General features: G+C 44.3%; 1 protein-coding gene and 1 long non-coding RNA gene across 3 annotated transcripts; one reads left to right on the top strand and one right to left on the bottom strand.

Moving 5' to 3' along the window:
- Positions 1-240: 240 nt before the first annotated feature.
- Positions 241-20,542, bottom strand: LOC112261975 (isoleucine--tRNA ligase, mitochondrial). 2 transcript variants are annotated; one of them, XM_024437633.2, is made up of 22 exons: positions 20,132-20,542; positions 19,736-19,858; positions 19,425-19,578; positions 18,933-19,081; positions 18,761-18,810; positions 15,856-16,056; positions 15,632-15,747; positions 15,381-15,550; positions 14,496-14,586; positions 14,232-14,383; positions 10,523-10,683; positions 10,346-10,448; positions 10,141-10,234; positions 9,568-9,648; positions 8,728-8,830; positions 8,489-8,591; positions 8,231-8,356; positions 7,895-8,133; positions 7,598-7,743; positions 7,309-7,499; positions 6,657-6,801; positions 241-989 (listed from the first exon to the last, which is right to left on the bottom strand). In XM_024437633.2, the coding sequence occupies exons 1-22, from the start codon at positions 20,390-20,392 to the stop codon at positions 844-846; spliced, it is 3,105 nt and encodes a 1,034-aa protein (XP_024293401.1). In that variant the 5' UTR covers positions 20,393-20,542; the 3' UTR covers positions 241-843. The 2 variants fall into 2 exon arrangements, with proteins under 2 accessions (XP_024293401.1, XP_024293402.1); XM_024437634.2 differs by lacking the exon at positions 9,568-9,648.
- A 2,137-nt stretch (positions 20,543-22,679) lies between these two features.
- Positions 22,680-24,484, top strand: LOC112262330. The gene is made up of 2 exons (XR_002955335.2): positions 22,680-23,085; positions 23,615-24,484. It is a non-coding gene; the product is annotated as an uncharacterized LOC112262330 (long non-coding RNA).
- The last annotated feature ends 644 nt before the right edge of the window (positions 24,485-25,128 follow it).

Genomic DNA, 25,128 nt, shown 5'->3' with positions numbered 1-25,128 from the left:
TCACTGCCCTTAATATGTCAAGCCACACACTAAATGGAGCAAACGTACTTCAATGTCTGTCTCAAGAACGTTTTGGGGAAATGTGGCGTTCAGTACAAACCGCCATGGGATTCTCTCCAGACCATTCAGGTAGAATCAGATATTTGTACCCTACTGAATGACACCTTGGTTTTCAAAGGGTGATAGGAATCACTGGTTTAAGAGGATTTTTAGGAATATTGCACTTATTTGGCTTCAGGGTGTATTTTAATGATCATCCTTTATTTAATAGAATTCGTACAAGTGGACGGGAGAACTATACAGATTATCATTAAACATGAATACAAATAAAAAAAACTAAGCGCTCAGTGTTGTACCATCCCCTATATATCCTTCTAATACATACAATAATCAGACCCGATGACTTGATTCTCTTAGTAGGTATATTACTGCACTCTGTGCCTCATAGGAGGGGTCCAGGACTATCAATACATGTCCCTTTCTAGGAAACATCACTGATGTGCCCTTCTTTGGGAGAGGTGTCTTATGAACAAAAGTACTGCATAGCTCTTATGACAATTCCCTCTATCAAAATAAAATGTGTGCTTTGTTTTACGAAGCCTGTCTTGTAAACCATCCATCCTCACTGCATGCGGCAACATGCCAGAGTCAATGTCAGTTGAAGAGCTGAAGAAAGATAGTCATTTAGGTAACTGCCAGACAGTCTGGCTGTCGCTGTTTCCCCTCTCAGTGCGTTGCTAAGCAGGGTCTTTCTTGGTTGACCCCTGGTTGTCAGGAGTCAGTTCAAGCAGACAGACCGGGTTAAACGGCAATTTGCAGGTTGTGATGGTGCGGGCGGACGTGTCACTGCGCCCTAGTAAGGATGGTCTGGCAGCGGGGGCAGGGGCAGTCTGGAGAGCTTGAGGTGTACCGCCGGCACCTCGGGCACCGGGCCATGGAGGTGGGCACTGCCGCTACTTGGTAAGCACTGTCCTCACGGATAACCCCACCTGATTGGACAGAGCGAAAAGGTTACTAGGGGCTATGATTAGTGAGGTTAAAAGGTCATATTCATTAGTGCACACCAGACACCATATTAAAACGTTTCTTACTCGACAAGTTAAGGTTTGGTGTATAGTGAACATGAACCAGGTTGCTGTTTTGAACAGACTGATTGCGTTAAACTGACAGCCCAATTTTGATATTCTTTACACTAATTGGTGTTGACCAATCACATCAGCTCTTGTTTTTTTAGAGCTGATCTGATTTGTCAAAAGACCAATTAGTGAAAACAAAGTTCAGAATTGGGCTGCCTATAAAAAAAAAGAAGCCTAAGGCAAAGATTCAATCAGATCAAGTGTTAACTGGCGATAACAGACACCAGAATTGACTTAGATACTGATACCAGGTTTAGTATCACAATGCGAAAAAAGGCATATTAGCCAAAGTCAGAGAAACTGCTGTTTATTATCACATTAGATTGTTTTAGAAAGACAGCCATGTATGCATTAATAAATCAACCACACAATCAATTTAACTACAATGGTAATAATTTATTTGAACGGTAAGTCACGATGTAGCCTAGGCTTATTCACAATACAGGTGAATGAATGCATATTCAATAAGTGTGTGCATGCACTGCGCTATTGAGTTTGATTTAGCTGATTTCATGGTGCTACAGATTACAAATAATTTGGCCTCCCTTAATAAAAAAAGTATATAATAATAGCCAATCAGCATTGAGAAACTGAGTGAGCTCAACTGTGAATGGTTCTGGCACACCAAAACAAAAGTGTAAAGGGAAACCAGTTTGGACTTGGCTTCACATCAACCCAAACTTCATTGGCAGAAAAAAATGTAATTGTTGCCCTCTGGTGGCTAGCTAGCTAAAATTGGACATTTCCTAAATTAGCCATTGACAGATATAGGGAGTTGGATTTGTGGTTTTACTTAATTTTAAGTACTGGCCAATGAATATAACGGCAAATCTAATCAAACCATAAATTCATACATTGTGCCTCTGGCCTGGCCAGGTAGCCTAGGACAACAAAAACTAAGTGTGTACTGTATGACAGAGTCATAAACCATTTTGGCAACATGAGGATGACATTTGCGTTTCTCTACTAGTAGAGTGAGTCAACTGTGTTTTTTCTACTTACACACACACACATAAGTACCATGGAAGGCCATGTGATCTCTTACGTTGATTGGACTAAATTGTTTTTGGAATCTTTTAGTTATCACTGCATTAGACTAAAACACAAGTTATTTGATGATGTTGAAACGTTCACAAAGCATTTAGCTGAAATGGTGCTGGAATAGTGGAGCTCCTGTTTTCTTTGTGACTTGCGGTAACTCTCCATGGTTCTAAATCCATAGTTGTTTAGTAGTCGGAAATGTTAACTTGCTTTACCATGCGAAACCGGACAATATGCTTTGTGGACGAAACCGGACAATATGCTTTGTGGACGAAACCGGACAATATGCTTTGTGGACGAAACCGGACAATATGCTTTGTGGACGAAACCGGATGTTGCTCTCTGGTTTTGTGATGAAAAAGGTGTGGCTGAATTTATTCTGTCTCTTATAGTCTCTGACTTAGGCCTATATTATCACGGTGGGAAGGCATATGAACTAACAGGTTCTAGAGCAACCAATGCAATCACAACACACAGGTTGTAATCAGGGATGTAGTGGTAAGAAAAGGAGCAGGGGTAAACTAAAGAGAAGACGAACAACCACCGATATAAACCAAAACATTTTTAGAACTGTATTGTTTGATTGGATTTTCATGCAGGTCTATTGGGAAGGCCTAATGTATATCACGTTCATGTTCTTAGTATCTCATGTAATTCAGTTCTGTATTGTAAACACCTAAAGTGCACCCGTATAAAAAGCCCTTAGTTGAATCTAAAATGTTGTAGTCTATACTGCCCTACCAAGCAAAAAGGCAGTAACTGCTCATTTGGTCAAAAATTAGTTAAGTCATTTTTGCTAAATTAAATACATGCTTAAATATGTGGACAAGTATCCTGCCTCTATTGTATTGTGTTCTGGAGAAAAGCAGTAACTGCATAAAGTGACTGTGAAACCAAGGTAAATAAAAGCCATTTCTCAGTTCCACGCTATGAACAGTTACTGCCTTTTTGCTTGGAAGGGCAGTATACCCATTTGAAGATGAACTTGTTGTGTTTGTTAAGATTAGATTCTCTGGGGACCACATTTACATTTCAGGGGACCCCACCAACCAAGTTTGGGAACAACTGTAACCTCTGTTTGCTTCCTGCATTGCAGCCTGCCTCAGCCTCACATTGTTTGTGTCACTACTATCTGTAAAGCAGTTTTATATTTCAATCAATTTTAGGTTCCACAGGCTGTCCCAACACAATGACATTAAAGTGCATTCTAACAGTAAAAGTTTACTCTAAAATATTGGATTCTATACCCATTTAAAGATAAGTTATTAATATGTTTGATAATTTCAACTTTAGGGGACCCCGTATGAATCCCCGACCCCAAGTTTGGGAACCACTGTACTACTAACCCCTCTCTGCTTGTATCCGATCTGTGTCTCCTGCACCCAAGAAAGCAAAGTTAACTGAACTAAATGACTATCGCCCCGTAGCACTAACTTCTGTCACCATGAAGAGCTTTGAGAGACTAGTCAAGGATCATATCACCTCTAACTTAGGCCGTCATTGTAAATCAGAATTTGATCTTAACTGACTTGTCTAGTTAAATAAAGGTTACATATAACTTACCTGACACTCTAGACCCACTTCAATTTGCTTACAGCCCCAATAGATTCACATACGATGCAATCGCCTGCACACTGCCCTATCCCATCTGGACAAGAGGAATACCTATGTAATAATGCTGTACATTGACTATAACTGAGCAATCAAACACCCTAGTACCCTCCAAGCTCATCATTACGCTTGAGGCCCTGGGTCTGAACCCAGCCCTCTGCAACCTGGACTTCCTGATGGACCACCCCCAGGTGGTGAAGGTAGGAAACAACACCACTTCACTGATCCTCAACACTGGGGCCCCACAAGGGTGCATGCTCAGGCCCCTTCTGTACTTCCTGTTCACCCATGACTGCGTGGCTAAGCACTCCTCCAACTCAAATCATCAAGTTTGCAGACAACACAACAGTAGTAGGCCTGAATACCAACAATGACGAGACAGCCTACAGGGAGGTGGTGAGGGCCCTGGGATTGTGGTGCCAGAATAATAAAACTGTCACCCAATGTCAACAAAACAAAGGAGCTCATTGTGGACTTCAGGACACAGCAGAGGGAGCACCCCCTATCCACATCGACGGGACCGCAGTGGAGGTGGAAAGCTTCAATTTCCTCAGCGTACACATCACTGACAAACTGAAATGGTCCACCAATACAGAGTGTGGTTCTTCAACCTCAGGAGACTGAAGAAATTAGACTTGGCACCTAAAACCCTAAAACTTTTACAGATGCACAATTGAGAGCATCCTGTATCACCACCTGGTACGGCAACTGCACCGCCCATAACCGCAGGGCTCTCCAGAGGGTGGTGTGGTCTTCCCAATGCATCACCGGGGGCAAACTACCTGCCCTCCAGGACACCTACAACCACCTGAGCCTCTGCCTGTTCACCCTGCTATCATCTAGAGGGTGAGGTCAGTACAGGTACATCAAAGCTGCAACAGAGCCTGAAAAACAGCTTCTATCCCAAGGCCATCAGACTGTTAAACAGCCATCACTAGCACATTAGAGGCTGCTGCCTTACATACATAGACTTGAAATCACTGGTCACTTTAATAATGTTTACACATTTTTGCATTACTCATCTCATATGTACAGTGGGGGAAAAAAGTATTTAATCAGCCACCAATCCACCATAATTTGCAAATAAATTCATAAAAAATCCTACAATGTGATTTTCTGGATTTTTTTTCTCTCATTTTGTCTATCATAGTTGAAGTGTACCTATGATGAAAATTACAGGCCTCATCTTTTTAAGTGGGAGAACTTGCACAATTGGTGGCTGACTAAATACTTTTTTGCCCCACTGTACATACTATTTTTAGTCTATGCCGCTCTGACATTGCTCGTCCAAATATTTATATATTCTTAATTCCATTCCTTTACTTTAGATGTGTATATTGTTGTGAAATTGTGAGATATTACTGCACTGTTAGAAACACAAGCATTTCGCTACACCTGCAATAACATCTGCTAAACACGTATGTGACCAATAAAATTTGCCACTTAGAATTATCAGCCCACCGAGTGAAGCATGAGATTGAACTTCACTCAACTTTCTAGAGCAGTGGTACCCAAAAAGGTAAATGCTTTTTCACAAATAAAAAAAAGGTGTAAACAGTGTTTACCCTCCACTACATCACTGGTTGTAATATGGCTTTTTAGTTTTTATTTCTGGCTTGGCTTCCCGTGTGATTTTACCCACGTGACACTTCTGGAAAGTAACAGAAATTATAGTACCGAACCCTTTTCATATTCTAGTTTCAAAAAGTACAGAAGTTTCAGTATACCGTTCAACACTAGTCTGAGGTGTAAAAGCCAATTCCGGGTTGGCGATCCAGAGGCTCCGTAAGGTGGGTGTGATGCAATTTCGGAGTCTCTGGAGCCTCATCTCTGTGCGCCTCCCAAAATTTGTAACAATGTAGAGGGCTCCTTATAGCTCCGTATGTACATTATTAGTTGACGGTAGGTGGGGGCAGTAGGTCCTGTATAAACGCAATATAGGTGTAGGCCTAAAAGGTCAATCCGACACCTGCAGTGGCTGTACAGAATTTACTGCGATGCAGCCTCCGTAGAAGTAGTCAGAGCATACATACTTCTTGAGCTTCCCTGAGCAGAGATGTTGTGAAGGAAGTTGTCAAGAAGGTGAGTGTTTATACAGGACCTCCTGCCTCACCTACCATCAACTGTCAAACCCTCCTTACGGAGCCTCCGGATCGCATTGCTAGAGCAAGTATGAATTGGCTATTAACTGTGTTGGAGCTGTCAAAAAGGTGAGCAGCTTATCTTGATCAGTGTCATGAAGCCACATCCACCCCACTCGCGTTAGAAGTTCAGAATGAGAAAGTCTAGGCTATATATAAATAATGACGCTCAAATTTTAAAAAATCCTTAAACTAAATGAGGATTTGCATCATAATAAAGGTGTAGATTACATCTCACATTCTATTGTTCAAACTTGTAAACAAGGCTGCATGGGATTTCTTAATGTGACTCCGTGCAGCCAATGGAAAGGAGCTGCTTGTGGATTTGACAGCTCTAACGCAGTTCTACCTCCTACACTGCCAAAACAACCGCTTTGTGGATGTCAGCTAAAGTGGATATGATTGTATATAAAAACATTTTTAAAAGTAACCTTTATTTAACTAGGCAAGCCAGTTAAGAACAAATTCTTATTTACAATGACGGCCTACCCCGTCCAAACCCGGACGACGTTGGGCCAATTGTGCGCCGCCCTATGGGACTCCCAATCACTGCCGGATGTGATGCAGCTTGGATTCGAACCAGGGACTGCAGTGACGCCTCTTGCACTGAGATGCAGTGTCTTAGACCGCTGCACCACTCGGGGGCCCTATAGAACCCTGAGTTTCATTTTGTATTCAGCTACTACAGCATTGTAAATGTACTAGTGTTAGCTTAGCTGGGACTCACCCTCAAGGTTGATGAGGAAACTGCCGTTGCTGATGAGGGCATCAGCGGGCAGGTCTCTGGGCAGGGCGCTAGTCAGGGTTGTCTGCGATGACATCATCAGCTCTGTTAGCTGAGAGTAAGAAGAAGTAGGTTCGTCTTGGAGAGACTGAGAAAGAGAGATTAGATAGGTAAAGTTTGTGGTAGCCCATTTTCACCTACCTCATCCCCATACTGTTTTTATTTATTTACTTGCTCTTTTGCACACCAATATCTCTACCTGTACATGACCATCTGATCATTTATCACTCCAGTGTTAATCTGCAAAATTGTAATTATTCGCCTACCTCCTCATGCCTTTTGCACACATTGTATATAGACTCCCCCCTTTGTTTTCTACTGTGTTATTGACTTGTTAATTGTTTATTCCATGTGTAACTCTGTGTTGTCTGCTCACACTGCTATGCTTTATCTTGGCCAGGTCGCAGTTGCAAATGAGAACTTGTTCTCAACTGGCCTACCTGGTTAAATAAAGGTGAAATAAAATAAAAAATAAAAAACTTGGAGTCTCTTTTCTGAGACCTGAAAGACCGTCCCTTCCATACAACTACATCTCAGCCATTTGTGGTATAGCGATTATGAGGAGGACATCAGAGAGCGCATTCTGCCCCCTTACCTCAATGAGTTCAAACAGTAGGCCAGGCTCAATCTCTATGGTAAGCTCATACTCGGCTGCATTGCGTCCTGGGATAGAGGACAGGAAGGAATCCCTGATAGCGCATGCCCCCTCCACGGCTTCCTCCAATCCCGGCCTCCGCCACACAGGACTGCTCTTAATCCAGCCACTCCTGAACAGGGTCTCCCCCTCTGAAGATAGAGACTTTCAGAGTCACTGAGACACACACACACACACACACAGGTACATGCAGGCACGCACGCGCACACACAAACACACAAGGCCATACCGTTATGTCCTGGGGCATGTAAGTAGACCTCTTCGGCCAGGTGAGGTAGGATAGGAGCGATGGAGCGCGTCACTCCGTCCAGAATCTCCTCTAGAACCGTCTGACAGGACCGCCGACCCAACGAGTCCTCAGGATCACAGTACAGCCTGGGAGAGGGAGAGAGTAACAGACTATTAATAGTGCCATATAGTAGCAATGACATTAGTCATTATAGTGTTGTCATAAGTGTAACAGAGTAGTAGTAGACAATGTAATAACAATAGCAGTGGTAGTAGTATTTAGCAAGAGTATCAGTACCTGTCCTTGATGATGCTGAAGTAGAACTTGGAGAGGTCTCTGGTGATGAAGGCTTGGAGCAGGCGGATGGCCCTGCCCGCACCAAAATCATTGTAGGCATCTGTCATCTTCATACTGTAGTTCCGTAGAAGGTGCAGTAGGTACTGGTCAATGTAGTGCATTTCTTTAGGGTCCACTGCCTGAGTACGAGGGTCAAAACCCTGCAGATTCCCTAGCAAGAACTTCAGGGTATTCCTCAACTAGAACGAGACGAGGAAGAGTTATTACAGCAGTGTGGAGAAGCAGGTAACAAGACTCCTACACAGACTGACAGATAGTAGACACCATGACACTCACCTTATTGATGCTGTCTCTGGCTGAGTTGAGCACGTTGGGGCCGATCTGGACCTCAGAGAAGACGTTGGACTCTGCCACCCACCAACGCAACACATCCACTCCATAGGCAGGAGACACACTGGGGTCCTGGGAGAAATAGAGGGAAAGAGATAGGAGAGTGGGGTAGGGTGAAAGCCTTTAAGGACTAACACTGTTGACCACCCTGGGAGTGTGTGTATGTTTCTCCAGAAAGGTTAGGTCTCATCCACAGCCTCTCACCTCCCCCCCGTGGATGACTGTATCGGGGTCTACTACGTTGCCTAAAGACTTGGACATCTTCTCTCCTTTCTCGCTTATCACAAAGTCATGTATCATCAGAGCCCTGAGAGAGAAAGAGAGAGAAAGTCATGCATCATCAGAGCCCTGAGAGAGAAAGTTATGAATACAGATTCTTCTCTGGCTTTCTTACAGACACATTTACAACAAGCACACATAGATATAAAAAGCATTTCACTGACTTGTAGGGAGCCCTTTTCTGCACAGCAACACTGGTGAGCAGAGAGGACTGGAACCAACCACCTATCTGGTCCTTTCCCTCCACATACACATCAGCCCTCGAGTCTGACGAGAGAGAGAGCGAGCGAGCGGAAAAACATGTTTAGTTCTTTGCAGTGTTTTGTTCTTAACCAATTCATGCAAACAGAGAAGAAAGGCAGATGGTTAGTATCAGGGGAACGTCACTGACTCTGTCCACAAGAGGTAGGACAAGTCTAGAGGGACAGAGACCACAGCCACTGGTAGTGAGGACATTGAGACAATGCATGACAAGTATACCAAGATTGCCCTGCGTGAAAGTGGTAGCGACAGACATTCCACCTTGGCCAGCCTTGGGAGAGACAGTACAGAAACGTTACATGGCGAGGCAGCCTTCCAAAGCCACGGGGTACTGTAGAGGTTAGAGAGAGGCTTAGAGACCGTAGTGCTCCTGCCTTAGACAATAGCACAGGTACAGCCACCAGGCTTTCAGGGGGAGAGGCTCCCTTGCTGCCAAAGAGAGAGACTGCTGACTAAACAGAGAGTGCAGTCAGGGAGTGAATCTTATAGATAACCAATCTTTAAGGTGCTCAGCTCCCAAACAAGGTGATCAGATTCCCACATGCTGAGGAGAGAAGGGGAAGAGGGCAGGAGAGAGTCAGAGAGAGGGGGGGGATAGTGAGAGAAAGAAACAGAAATCAATAGAAAAAAGGAAATATAGAGAAGAGATGGAGAGGAAGTAAGAGGGATGAGTAGAAGAGGGGGGAAGGAGGGATGAGTAGAAGGGGGGGGATGAGTAGAAGAGGGGTCTGGGATTTATTAACCTGGCACCAGGGGTTTGCGTAGGGAGGAAGGGAGCCAGCTGAGCCGTGACTCAGAGTCAGTGTCACTCTCCTCCTTCATTTCTGAAAACACAACACAACCACTCACATGGACAACATGGGTAAACCTTGGGAAATTGTGTGGCTGGATGTTGGATGTCAGTCTTGCCAAATGCCACAACAAGAACAATATCCTAACAAATGAAAGTCTTCCTTATTATGTGACTATAGAACACTTCAGTAAGGTGTGTTCCAGAGAGAGATAAAGCTAATGGCTGATGTACGAGGACTACACACGCTTCATATTAGATAGAAGTCATTTCTAATGCATAAACAATTCACAATAAGCCATGTGCCAGAGAGAGATAGCATCACCAGGCAGTTTGTACAGTATTCAAAAACTGGTTAGTGCAGTAAGGACACTTAGAAAGTTGTGATTTAGCTAGGCCTAGCTAAGAAAACAACCTTCGGACACAGCCTTGAATTCTAAGAAAACACACGCGTAATCGCTAGTGTAAGAACACTTGGCAGATGTCGTACGTAGCTTCGCCAGGTTAGCTAAACACAGAGCCTCACCTTCAAGAACAGCAGCCCAGGAGGTTCCACTGTCAAACCAGATGTCCAACACATCATCTCCACGCTCATAGTCTGTTACCTCTCCTGCTTTACTCTGACAAACACACACATACATTAACCTTCACACACACAAGGTGCTAAAATCCTCTTTTAATCATACAACCATATTCACTGACTTGTGAGTGAAAGTGCTGCGGTAACTCACCTTCTTGAGCACCTCTGGTGGCAGTAGAGATTCCAGGGGCAGCTCCCACCAGCAGTCACTGCCCTTCTCTGAGAACAGCTGGGTCACATGGGATACAGTGTGCCTTTAGGGGGAGAGAGCAGGGGTCAGAGCGGGGTGGCGTTGTGTGTGTGTGTATGTTTGTGGGTGTGTAGTTACTTGTTAATGAGAGGCTCTCCTGTCTCCTTGTGGTAGAACACAGGTATGGGCACACCCCAGCTCCTCTGGCGTGAGATACACCAGTACGGTCTTCTGTCCAGGTGGGCCAACAGACTGCCCCTCGCCGATTCTGGGATCACACGCACCTTAGCCAGCACTTCCTACACACAGTCAGAAAGACACAACTAAATGTTTTAGTCAAATATTCTCTTTTTTTGGGCTTCTTGCAGTCCAGAAAATGATTTGTAATTATGTTCCGGCCCCCTGACCATCCACTGAAGAAGAAAAAACTCATCCCGCAGCTGAATTTAGTTGATCCCTGCTCTATAAGAAGAATCATTCTCAGTTTCTAAGAGTCTAACTTACTGAGTGGGACCTGTCCTAAGTGTATGCGAGTGAGAATCATCACCTGTTTGAAAGAATCCCTCAATGTATCGCAGTGAGAACAGATTCATCTCTAGGGGTGATAGACAGGCTTTAAGAGATGTACAACGTGAGACAAAAAGACAGATACTGGTGGACAAGGAGGCAAACAAGCAAAGGGTGGAGAGGAGCCTCTCCTCAGGAAACACAAGGGTGGAGAGGAGCCTCTCCTCAGGAAACACAAGGGTGGAGAGGAGCCTCTCCTCAGGAAACACAAGGGTGGAGAGGAGCCTCTCCTCAGGTAACGCAAGGGTGGAGAGGATCCTCTCCTCAGGAAACACAAGGGTGGAGAGGAGCCTCTCCTCAGGAAACACAAGGGTGGAGAGGATCCTCTCCTCAGGAAACGCAAGGGTGGAGAGGAGCCTCTCCTCAGGAAACGCAAGGGTGGAGAGGACCCTCTCCTCAGGAAACGCAAGGGTGGAGAGGACCCTCTCCTCAGGAAACGCAAGGGTGGAGAGGAGCCTCTCCTCAGGAAACGCAAGGGTGGAGAGGACACTCTCCTCAGGAAACGCAAGGGTGGAGAGGACACTCTCCTCAGGAAACGCAAGGGTGGAGAGGATCCTCTCCTCAGGAAACGCAAGGGTGGAGAGGACCCTCTCCTCAGGAAACGCAAGGGTGGAGAGGAGCCTCTCCTCAGGAAACGCAAGGGTGGAGAGGAGCCTCTCCTCAGGAAACGCAAGGGTGGAGAGGAGCCTCTCCTCAGGAAACGCAAGGGTGGAGAGGACACTCTCCTCAGGAAACGCAAGGGTGGAGAGGACCCTCTCCTCAGGAAATGCAAGGGTAGCTTGGCATGGCATTAAATCCATGGCTAGTGCCCCCCATATAGGCAGGGGAACAACCAGTGCTGACTTTGGGGGACATGAGGGCCAGAACACGGCTAATGAACTCAATGTTTTCTTCTCAAGATTTGAATCAGACAACTTCGTGTCGGAAGTAAAACAAATGGAAGCATCATTACAAATGTTTTAGAGAGTTGTTGTTCAACAGTCTGATGTTCTTAAGTTGTTCAGGGGATGTAACACATACAAAAGCCCAGACAAAATACGTGGGGATGTGTTAAAGCACTGTGCTGAACAACTGGCTGGTGTTTTTACAGACATTTTCCAATCCTCACTCAACCAGCAACACGTTCCAGTGTTGTGAAAAAAAGAAAAAAATATATACCAATTCCTAAAGCATCTAATCTCTCTGTGCTGAATGACTATCGCCCTGTCGCTTTGATATCCTTAGTTATGAAATGCCTTGAGAAAATTGTGAAAAGTCATATTCTCAGTGTCACCCAGAAGGTCCTCGACCCATTTCAGTTTGCCTATCAGCCTAGCAGAGGAGTTGATGATGCCATTCTTACCCTCCTTAACATGGTCTATAGACATCTAGAGGGGGTATTAACATGGTCTATAGACATCTAGAGGGGGTATTAACATGGTCTATAGACATCTAGAGGGGGTATTAACATGGTCTATAGACATCTAGAGGGGGTATTAACATGGTCTATAGACATCTAGAGGGGTATTAACATGGTCTATAGACATCTAGAGGGGGTATTAACATGGTCTATAGACATCTACATGGTCTATAGACATCTAGAGGGGGTATTAACATGGTCTATAGACATCTAGAGGGGTATTAACATGGTCTATAGACATCTAGAGGGGGTATTAACATGGTCTATAGACATCTAGAGGGGGTATTAACATGGTCTATAGACATCTAGAGGGGGTATTAACATGGTCTATAGACATCTAGAGGGGGTATTAACATGGTCTATAGACATCTAGAGGGGGTATTAACATGGTCTATAGACATCTAGAGGGGGTATTAACATGGTCTATAGACATCTAGAGGGGGTATTAACATGGTCTATAGACATCTAGAGGGGGTATTAACATGGTCTATAGACATCTAGAGCCAAATCCCATGTCAGGGTTCTGTTTGTTGACTTTTCTTCTGCCTTCAACACAATCCAGCCTTACATTCTGGCACAGAGACTCATTCAGGACTTCTCCTTAGACGGGGGGCTGGTTTTGTGGCTGCTGGACTTCCTGAGCCAACGCTCACAGAGAGTCAAAATAGGTCCCCATGTGTGTCGGACATACGCAATACCAACACAGGCTGTCCTCTGGGATGTGTTTTGTCCCCACTTCTGTACATCTTGTACACTAATAGTTGTACTAGTTCCCATACTGACAGACACCTCATTAAGTTTGCTGATGACACTGCCTTGATCAGCCTGTTGCATGATGACGAGGATCATCATAGCCCGGTCCTAGATGACTTTGTAGAGTGGTGTGACGAATCACACTTGGTCCTTAATACCAACAAGACCAAAGATATGTGCATAGACTTCAGGAAGCATACAACACCTACCTCTGCAACATCTATCAGAGGTCAGAACATAGACTTCAGGAAGTGTACAACACCTACCTCTGCAGCATCTATCAGAGGTCAGAACATAGACTTCAGGAAGTGTACAACACCTACCTCTGCAGCATCTATCAGAGGTCAGAACAGACTTCAGGAAGTGTACAACACCTACCTCTGCAACATCTATCAGAGGTCAGAATATAGAAATCGTAGAGGAATATAAATATCTGGGTGTTTTTTGGACAATAAGCTTCAGTGGAGTAAATGTACAGACCTGATCTACAAAAAGAGCCAACAGAGACTGTACTTTCTAAAAATGTTGGGTTCTTTTAATGTCGACTGTACTATACTGACTCTGTTTTACAAATCCTTTATTGAGAGTATTTTAACTTTTTGTATTGTTTGTTGGTTTGGCAATGCCACTGTCAGCCAGAGAAACATGCTGAGAAGGATTATTACCACAGCAAGCAAGGTACTTGGAGTCAAACAGACAGGCCTGGATGAGATCTTTAAGGTCAGGGCTCTCCGTAAGGCTCACAAAATCATATTAGACCCAAGCCACCCCCTGTACCTGGACTTTGAACTACTCCCCTCTGGGCGCAGGTATAGGGCATCTCTCAGCAGGAAAAACAGAACGAGACAATCATTTGTGCCAGGTGTGATATCCCTCCTAAATAGCTCGGGCGAATGTTCCCATTGACCCCCGTAAGGCCAGCAGGCTGGTCTTTTCTTCTTTTTAATGTTTTATTTCTTACTATGATTATTTTTATTGGTGCGTAAATGTTATGAAAGTTGTTTTGTCAATCGTGTTTTGTATTTAAACACCACTTTGAATGTGGACATGACACTGCAACAGAATTTCTCCACGGGGACAATAAAGTCAGGAAGTAAGTAAGAGTTATCATCAGTGTGTGATTCCTACCTTGGCCTTGTCTTTGAGGCTGGCGATGTCAATGAACCACTGTTTGCTGGGTCTGATGACTACAGGCTCTTTACTCCTCCAGTCGTACGGGTAACTGTGGACACACTCCTCCTCCTTCACTAGAGAACCGACAGCCTTCAGCATGGAGATCACTGACATGCACACAAAACACACACAAAAGCTTGTACAAAGAGAGCAAGAAGTTGAACTAGACAATACAAGTTAAGCATTATCCTCCCTGTCTCTCACACCGTTTCTTCCTACCTGCATCGTTGCCCTCCCCCATCACAGACAGACTCTGTAGCTCAGGCCCAGCCAGCTCAGTGAACCTGCCTTCCTCATCCACGATACACTCCTAGAACAGAGGAAACACACACAGCCATACAGATTAGGGGTGGGTAATTGAAATGATTTTACTATTTGAATAATATCATGACGTTCAGATATACGGAGTCAAAATTCTCATTGTTATATAAAGAGTTACACAAAAAAACTATAGACTATCGACCAATCAGAACGACACAAATGCACACGGCAGAGGTAAACAGAGGCCATGCTGCTTTTCATCAGTAGTTTGGCTAACAGCAACAGTGAACGAGAAGTGTGATTTTCACTAAGATATAACTGATTGTTACAAAAAGTGTTTCTGGTGAGTGTTTTGCATTGATCTGTGTCAGGTATTGTAGAAACTCTTAGATGAGCGCCTGTAATTGCTATTTGAAGTGGGGCAATAGCAATGTAATGCACCATTATAAAAACTACACTCAAAAGTTTGCAGTTTCATTAAATTAGGAATGTCAAATGTAGTGGTTATTAAACTCTTGGGTATATCATTGCAAGTAAAAATGTCACAAGGATAATGTAATTTAGACAAAAGCTTTTTCATTGTTAAAATAGTCCTGAAATTGGTTCACTCTGAAAATGAACACCCACTCAAGTAAACAAATACTAACATTAACCCCAGGAAGAGATTGGACCCCAGGAAGAGCTAATGGGAATCCTTATTAGAAATACAAACCGTGCCCATCTCTAGGACAGATGTCATTGGAAGTTCATGAAGACTTTTAGCCTGGAAGCCAGAATGTTTTTGAAGTTAGCCAACTGATATTGTTCTGTCAATCCCATTTATATATTAGTAAAGGAACCCACCACTGATAGTTTAAAGTGGGAGGCCACACTGTAGTCCTCCATCCCATGGGCAGGAGCTGTGTGAACCAGTCCCGTTCCTTTGCCCATGGTCACAAAATTAGCTGGAAGCAATGGAACCTCCTTCCTGGGAATGGTGGGATGCTGGCAGACTCCTCCCTCAAGTTCTGTACCTGGAGGTGGGGATGGGAAGAGAAAGTGACATGACAATGTTTATGTGTCTGTCTGTCTGAGTGTGTGTGTGTCCAGTTTACCTGTGAAAGTGCCCACACTCTCCAGCTCTGTGCTCAGCAGTGTTGCCAGGCTGGAAACGCGCTCAGTGGCCACTAGGAGGAGCTGTGAGCTGTCTCTCCTCTTCACTACGGAGTACCTGTGTGTGAGATATTAAAACACATTTACAAAAGGTGGGAGTTATACCGTATAGTACTGAAGGTGCAGGTAGGTGTGTGAGGGGATGTCTGTTGACAGTAGCACTTACTGGGCATTGGGCATAAAGCAGACAGCCTGGTTGGCTGGGATGGTCCATGGTTGGGTGGTCCACACCAACACAGAAATGCTGCCCAACTCCCCTACAGCTTCCGCCATCTTAGGGGGCAGGGTGGCCAGGGCGAAGGTGGCATAGATTGCTTTGCTCACGTGCTGTGGGTTATACTCCAACTCTGCCTCTGCAAGAGCTGTCCTGGGGGGAGAGCAAGAGAGAGAGAGAAAATTAGAGGTAAGGAGGAGGAGAATGAAAGGAGGGGTGGGGGGAGAGACGCAGCAGAGATACACTACATGGCCAAAAGAATGTGGACACCTGTTCGCTGAACATCTCATTCCAAGACCATGGGCATTAATATAGAGTTGATCCCCCCCCTTTGCCGCTATAACAGCCTCCACTCTTCTGGGAAGGTTTTCCACTAGATGTTGGAACATTGCTGCGGGGACTTGCTTCCATTCAGCCACAAGAGTTTTAGTGAGGTCAGGTACTGATGTTGGGCGATTAGGCCTGGCTCGCAGTCGGCGTTCCAATTCATCCCAAAGGTGTTTGATGGGGTTGAGGTCAGTGTTCTGTGCAGGTCAGTCAAGTTCTTCCACACCAATCTCAACAAACCATTTCTGTATAGACTTCGCTTTGTGCATGGGAGCATTGTCATGTTGAAACAGGAAAGGGCCTTTCCCAAATTGTTGCCACAAAGTTAGAAGCACAGAATCATCAAGAATGTCATTGTTTGCTGTAGCATTAAGATTTATCTTAACTAGAACTAAGGAGCCTAGCCCAAACCACAAAAAACAGCCTCGAATAACAGCCTCAACATTATTCCTCCATCACCAAACTTTACAGTTGGCACTATGCTGACATCCGCCAGGAGCATGCCATTGGTGGATTCGGAAAATAGCTGAATCCACTCATTTGAAGGGCCGTTTACAATCTTTTCTATGGAGGAATAATTGTCTATGGAGATTAGTCTGTCAGAGTGTCAAATGCTGAAGCGTGATTCATCACTCCAGAGAATGTGTTTCCACTGCTCCAGAGTCCAACGGCGGCAAGATTTACATCATCCCAGCCGATGCTTGACATTGCGCATGGTGATCATAGTTACTGATCAATTCATTTATAATTAGAAGTTTTTGTTACCCGTTTTAAAAACTTTTTTATTTTTGTACTCATGTACGATATCCTAACCGCCATCGATAAAAGACAGTACTGTGCAGCCGTCTTCATTGACTTGGCCAAGGCTTTCAACTGTGTCAAACACCACATTCTTATCGGCAGACTCAATAGCCTTGGCTTCTCAAATGACTGCCTCGCCTGGTTCACCAACTACTTCTCAGATAGAGTTCAGTGTGTCAAATCGGAGGGCCTGTTGTCTGGACCTCTGGCAGTCTATGGGGGTGCCACAGGGTTCAATTCTCTGGCCGACTTCTCTCTCTCTATAGATATCAATGATGTCGCTCTTGCTTCTGGTGATTCTCTGATCCACCTCTACGCAGACGACACCATTCTGTATACATCTGGCCCTTTTTTGGAGACTGTGCTAAAAAATAAATAAAACGAGCTTCAACGCCATACAACACTCCTTCCATGGCCTCCAACTGCATTTAACTGCTAGTAAAACTAAGTGCATGCTCTTCAACAAATTGCTGCCCACACACTCCCGCCCGACTAGCATCATTACTCTGGAAGGTTCTGACCTAGAATATGTGGACAACTACAAATACCTAGGTGTCTGGTTAGACGCTGTAAACTCTCCTTCCAAACTCACATTAAGCATCTCCAATCCAAAATTAAATCTAGAATCGGCTTCCTATTGCCCAACAAAGCATCGATCACTCATGCTGCCAAACATACCCTCATAAAACGGACTATCCTACTGATCCTCGACTTCGGCAATGTCATTTACAAAATAGCCTCCAACACTCTACTCAGCAAACTGGATGTAGTCTATCACAGTGCCATCCGTTTTGTCACCAAAGCCCCATATACTACCCAACACTGCGACCTGTATGCTCTCGCTACATATTCGTCGCCAAACCCACTGGCTTCAGGTCATTTATAAGTCTTTGCTAGGTAAAGCCCCGCCTTATCTCAGCTCACTGGTCACCATAGCAACACCCAGCCGTAGCACACGCTCCAGCAGGTACATTGCACTGGTCACCCCCAAAGCCAACACTTCCTTTGGCCTCCTTTCCTTCCAGTTCTCTGCTGCCAATGACTGGAACAAATTGCAAAAAATCACTGAAGCTGAAGTCTTACATCTCCCTCTCTAACTTTATGCATCAGCTATCTGAGTAGCTTACCGATCACTGTACCTGTACACAGCCAATCTGTAAATAGCACACCTGACTACCTCATCCCCATATTGTTATTTACCCTCTTGCTCTTTTGCACCCCAGTATCTCTACTTTGTAATTATTTTCACCTCTAGGGCCTATTTATTGCCTTACCTCCCTACTCTTCTACAGATCTATAGATGTTTCTATTTTTATTTTATTTTGTGTTATTGACTGTACGTTTGTTTATGTGCAACTCTGTGTTGTTGTTTTTGTCGCACTGCTTTGCTTCATCTTCATGGGCGGCAGGTAGCCTAGTGATTAGAGTGTTGGATTTGTAACCGAAAGGTTGCAAGATCGAATCCCAGAGCTGACAAGGTAAAAATCTGTTTTTCTGCCCCTGAACAAGGCAGTTAACCCACTGTTCCTAGGCCGTCAATGTAAATAAGAATTTGTTCTTAACTGACTTGCCTAGTTAAATAAATAAAATACACCTGTCAGCAATGGGTGTGGCTGAAATAGCCAAATCCACTAATTTGAAGGGGTATCCACATACACTACATGGCCAAAAGTATGTGGAAGAGCTATGTAGCAGAGACTATATCCAGAAGCCACTAAGTGCTGCCTACCTGGAGGAAGGAGACCAGAAAACTGGCTTGTAGTCCTGGTAGATCAGACCCTAGAAATTACAACACAAGAACAAACAGTTAGCTCCTGGGGAGAGAGAGTGAGCAAGCGAAAGAATGAGTGTCAGATCTTCTGGCGAGGCAGGCTGACCCAAATTGATAGAATATATCCCACCTTGCTGTGCATGTCCTGGAAGACCTTAAGCTGAGCTGCCTCATAAGTCCCATCAAAGGTGTAGTAGCACTTATCCCAGTCCGCCATCACACCCCAGCGCTGGAAGGCAGCGCGCTGACGAGCGATCGCCCCCTCCGCAAACTCCCGAGCTGGAGAGCAGAGGGACCACAGTTCATCAACACACACAGCTGATTTTCTGGTGTCATACATACACAGGGGGATATCAGATTCTATTAAATCAATAGGCAGAGCTGTTTTTGTGTTTCAGTGAACCACAGTCATGTGATGAGTAATTTTGTCTGAGACCTGAATATTTGTGTAAGCTCCAAAAGCGAATGCCTACGCTTTTAACAGCCTACACTTTCAGCTCAATAGGCTAACATGATCCTTGCCAGGTCTCGCTGGTGACCTGGGTTTGATACCTAGTCAGTTCCATCCATCCACAATAAGTGACCAGTAATGTATCAGCTGTCTGTTCCCTGCCCCACTGACCTTTCTGTCTTATCTGCAGAGGGCTCAGTCCACTGGTTCCCAGCTCTCCCAGTGCCTTCAGCTCAATGGGCAGCCCATGGCAGTCCCAGCCTGGGACATAGTGAACCTGTTTCCCCCTCAGCATCTCAAAGCGGTTCTGGATGTCTTTGAGGATCTGGAACACACAACACCAAAGAATCATGATGATAAAGGCCTCGTCTTGCCAGTGAGAGCCATCACAGATTCATCTCTGTTCTGGGTTCAAGTCCAGTTGAGAAATATTGCACAGCTGGATTCTCTGCTAAATGACTAAAATGAGCAAATAACAACACCTTATTGAGGGCATGTCCCACATGTGGGTCCCCGTTGGCGTATGGGGGGCCATCGTGGAGACAGTATTCCTTCTTGGCCTTCCTCTCTCTCTGCCATGAGTAGAGTTCTGCAAAGCCACACTCCTAGACACAGACAGAATCGATACACTGACATATTACTGTCAAGTCTATAGTCATAACACAGGCACAGAGCTGAATTTCAGACACAGTCTCATTGAGAAAGGTTAGTTAGTTAGCTAACCAAAATGAGTCTTGCAGTGGCTAGTTAACCTCTTGTTTGTTTATCTGACATTCTTTAGCAATCGGTCACGCGCGCCCGTTTCGAAACATGTGGCTCACTGGTAAGCTATCTAGTTAGTATGACATTAGCATGCTAGACTAGAGCACTCGTCTTACCTGTTGTATCTGTACCTCCCGGTCGATGAGATTCTGTCCGGTTAGTTTCATGGGGAATTCAGTACGGGGAAGCAACACACTGTCGCGGTACGGCCCGGCACCCTGGGCGGCTGCAGGGTGAACCGTACCTTCGGTGGAGCTGACATTTTGACAACGGCTGGTGTTGAAGGAGAGTGCGGGGTGGAGAAGGGCGCCTCTCCGAACACTCGTTCCCCATCTCGCTACGCTCTGGCTAACTGCTGAAATGCGGCACAGCAGCATGGAGAGGCAAACACTTCGTACTATTCTACCTACCAAAATTCTAAAACAGGTTTGTTGTTGTGATCGATCTGATTGCGACCTCTTAAGAGTATTGGATCGTTTTTTTCTTGTTTTCCGGAAGTACTGGACGTAACACACTACTACGGAAACTGTGAAAGGACAAATTAGTTGTCTTCTTCGATTAGGTTCAACGGTTGTTGGCATCCAATAAATGTTGCATTACTGCCACCTACTAAACTGGAGTATAACTCCCTTATACTTTGCTTAAATTTGTGGGGGGTTTTATATAAAAAATAAATTAAAAAAATACCCAACCATCTAACACTACACAAACAAAAATAATAATAAATGCCATACTCCACTATTTAAATGCATTTAGTCCTACTTCAGGCCAACAGCCTGAAAGGATGGGACACAACCACTTGACACACCCTGTGTCTCGCACACACAAATACCTCTCCGCAGCTGCAACCACAACCTCTATTTTCTGCGACTTACGTTCCATCCCTGCTGTACAGTTGATAACCATTACTATAAATGCCAAAAGTCAAATCTTACTGAAACATATATCACTTGTTGGCCCATCCCTCTGTACTGGTACAGATCTACTACTCACACCACTCCTCTCAGATCCCTCCCCCTTGACCAAATCTTTTTCTACTTTCTTCACTGCCTCAGCATATGACAACTTCTGTACTACTCTATCCCTGGAAACCTTAACCTGCCTCTCTCGCACGGGACATTTCTGATCCCCAGCCCCATGGGCACCCCTACAATCAACACATACCACTACTTTCCCCAATGTTACACATTCCTTTGTCTCATGCCCTTCTGCACTCTTCTCACACCTAGGAACCTCCCTCCTACAGACTGCTGCCACATGCCCCTAAGCTTGACACCTGTAACAACGTAATGTAGTCGGCATAAAAGCTCATAGAGGATCATTTATATATCCTAACATCACTGTTGGGCAAAGACTCAACAAAACTCAAAAGAACAGACAATGATTTCTGTTTCTCCACACATGCCACCCTGTCTGCGTCGCACCAAACGACAAGCATCACAAACACCGGGAATCTTCCCCTTCAGTTGGTCAGCTTTCACATTTACCGCTACCCCAGTAATGACTCCTTTCAATGGCGCCCTATTTTTGAGAGCAAAACAATTCACATCTCTTGCCCCCTTTCATTTAACACAGAGCGCCTGCACCCTCTGACCAGCAGTAATACAATAAAATGATCACAATTCAACTTTTGGTTACCCTCATCAATTCCACAGCCACCAACTCTGTTTTCATTGACCCTGAAACCTCAAATGGATCAGCCAATAGGCAAGGGTCCACTTTTTCCAAAAACTTCACAGACTAATCTTTATCCTGACCCTCCATGCAAGCCTCGGGCCCCGACAACTTGCCCACACCTACCACCTCCAATACTTCCCCCTCACTCACTTCTCCTCCTGTCCAACTCTCTCTGCTTAAACTTTCTACCATTCTTCTTTAACAAACCATCTTTTTTTCCCATCATTTAACTGACCCAAGCTCACCCTCTTCCTCCCTCTCTCTCTCTTTCCCTCCATTCCTCCTCCATATTCCAAGTATATTGGATCATATCATATTAAAGTACTATTCTGAACATTACTGATATACTGAGTGGCAAGTCAAGATATCTGCTGGTTTTATTGTTTGGTCAACAGCACCACCTGCTGGACAGGTTTAATGTTGCTGACTGAGCAGTATGGGAGGATGAAAGATGACACATTTAGGGTCGGTCACTCTCCTTGTGATAATACTGCACTTCTCCTGACCAACATCTTGTTCTTGCATTGTCAAGGGACGCCATTTAACCGGCTGTCACAATCTCCATACAATCAGCACGAACCCCTCAGGATGTAGCTCTCAACAGTGCATCGAACATGTAAAGGCCAAATTAGTTGTCATTGTGGTAGATAGTTTATATTTACCGTTAGACCTGTTTTTGTGTAAAACATTTGACGTTTATCATCAGGATATAACATAATAGCCAATATTTTCAACATCATAAACTACCTATAGGCCCCCATTATGTTCAGGGAGGACAACAGGTGATAAACTCTGAGGAGAGATCATAATAGTGTCAAGCTCTTCAAATTATAAACTTGTGAATTAATAGGCATATTCACTGACCGTGATATATAGGCCTAAAAAAGACAGTGATTAAAAACACAAAGGTTATTATTTGAATTGCTGACAGTAAATCAAAGACGCTGTAAAGCACGTGTCAACCTCATTCCAGGATGAGGCCGAGTATCTGCGGTTCGCTCCTCCCTTGTATTTGATTGATGAAATAAAGTCGCTACACTAATTAGCAAGGAACTCCCCTCACCTGGTTGTCTATGTCCTAATTGAAAGGCCAGGACCAAGTTTTAGAAAGCATGTTTTATGGGAGGCTTAGGGTAAATTGTAGGTTTCCATTGGAGGGGCAAACTAGACAGGTGGTTATGGGGACGAGCCCTGTTGACCTGAAGTCACAATCAGTGGGGGTATAAAATCCCCTGGATTTACACTCTACTCATTTACCGCGAGTGGGGAAAATAGCAATAGACAGACAGGTTACGCTACTCACCTAATTGAGGCTAAGAAAGAACCTGACAACATGAGTAAAATGGTGATCACTTACATTGGCTTCCTTCTCCTTGCCATGCAGTTATCACAAGTAAGATACTTTTTTTTCTGAAATTATTTGTAATGTTTGATTTGTGAAATATACACTTTATTTAATTAAATGACGTTAGGCCTACCCAACATTCTGGGGAGTACGCTAGGTATTCTGAAAGGTCAAATTGCATAGGCTATTGCATATAGTTTACAAATAGACGCGTTCTCAGTGACACGCTAATGATGACGTGGCTAATTAGCCTCGGGTGTTTCCAGTCTGACTGGACTGTTTAATCTAACGTGTCTTTAATAATGAGACGAGCGCAATGTCAAACCGTAATGCCTTCAGATACTGAATCCAAGATAAAGGTAATTTTTGGGGAAAATTGCCTCTTTCATAAGGTGATGGCACGTAATTGTAAGTTCTCAATTAAACATATTGCCTGCCATAGGGTAGCTTCACACTTTTTTGCGTTTTTTAAAAATTTGTCGGACGAAAGTGAGATTTAAATTGGGATTTAAAAAAAAAAAATTCTATACGTGAAGTTTGTTGCCACTGACGCGCCCCTATTATGCTCATGTTTCAGGTCTTCTCACAAAACATTAGGCGTAGGCCTACAACAAGGTCCCCGGCGATGACTGTGAACACTACCAAAGTTGACGGCGGCGCACGTTCCAATATGACCAAGGTACCCGATGTTGTCACTACCACCAACATCACCATTCCCAAAGGAGCCTGCATGTCCCTGCAGTCCAGTGCGTTTACGCTGCTCATTCTCATGTTGGCGGGTTCGCTCCTACAGGGCCGTTTATAGAGGGTTCATCTGCACTAAACACACTGCCACGAATACAATCGGTGGAACGGAACACCTTTCTACTGATGGGAATTATTTGGATCACACCTCCCCGGCTATTTCAACCCAGTATAGGTAGTCATACACTCTCTGCTTACTGGCCCTATGGTGTGGTCCCCTCAATGGCAGCAGGCCATGAGGATGTACTGAACTCTGCTTTTTGACTGTTGGTTCCAGTGTCCAGACAGCAGGCTGTCGTTTTGGACTGTTTTGTAACTTCTGAAGCTAAATGTTTGCTGTGCCTGGGAAATCAACTGCATATAATGTTGGTTGAGATGCGTTCTGTAATTAATGTAACCTATATTTTGTCTTCTCTGGCACTTGAGTCCAAGCTCCAACCTGGGTTTGAACCAGTGACCATCTGAACACAACTGCCTCTCACTGTTAACCAGCTAGTCACTTCACACCTGTTACACTTGCTATTTCTACTCCTGAAACTGCAATGTATACTTTGTCAACATTTTATGTTAAGTTCTCGACTTTTGATTTTAACTGTTAAGCGGTGATGTAATATGCTTAGATTTATTTTGTATTGCCAGATTTAATAAAGCTATGACATTTACAATTAATATTCAATGTTGTACAATAAAATGAATAACACTACCTGTCAAATGGAAGTCCATACTTTAGCATGGTGTAGAAATAAGACTTGAGCACTTTTTCCCATCAACTAAAATTACTTTTTGGTCTTTGGCTGGCTGTGAGACTCTTGTGGCTGATGGCTCAAGCTTTATTTTCATGACACTTTGACTGTAGGCCTACATAAAGGCTGCTACGCAACATGGCCAGAAGTATGTAGACAAACCTTCAAATTGGTGGATTGGCTAGTTCAGCCACCGTGCATGCAGTCTTACTAAAAAAACATTTAGCAGCAGAATGACCTGTACTAAAGAGCTCAGTGACTTTGAATGTAGCACTGTCAGATACCACCTTGCCGATAAGTCTTCATTTTCTTTCCTACTATAGCTGCCCTGATTAAGTGTTATGGTTGCGCTATATTGTCTAAAAGCAACAATGGCTCAGTGTTATGCCACACAGAATGGGATTTCTACATGCCACACAGAATGGGATTTCTACATGCCACACAGAATGGGATTTCTACATGCCACACAGAATGGGATTTCTACATGCCACACAGAATGGGATTTCTACATGCCACACAGAATGGGATTTCTACATGCCACACAGCGTGTAGAAATTGTCTCCGTTTCACTAGGGTTCCAAAATTTAATTTTCAATTATTTGGG

Source organism: Oncorhynchus tshawytscha, linkage group LG11, assembly GCF_018296145.1.
Source record: "Oncorhynchus tshawytscha isolate Ot180627B linkage group LG11, Otsh_v2.0, whole genome shotgun sequence".
In the NCBI taxonomy this organism is placed as follows: Eukaryota; Metazoa; Chordata; class Actinopteri; order Salmoniformes; family Salmonidae; genus Oncorhynchus; species Oncorhynchus tshawytscha.
This window is presented reverse-complemented; position numbering and strand designations above follow the sequence as displayed.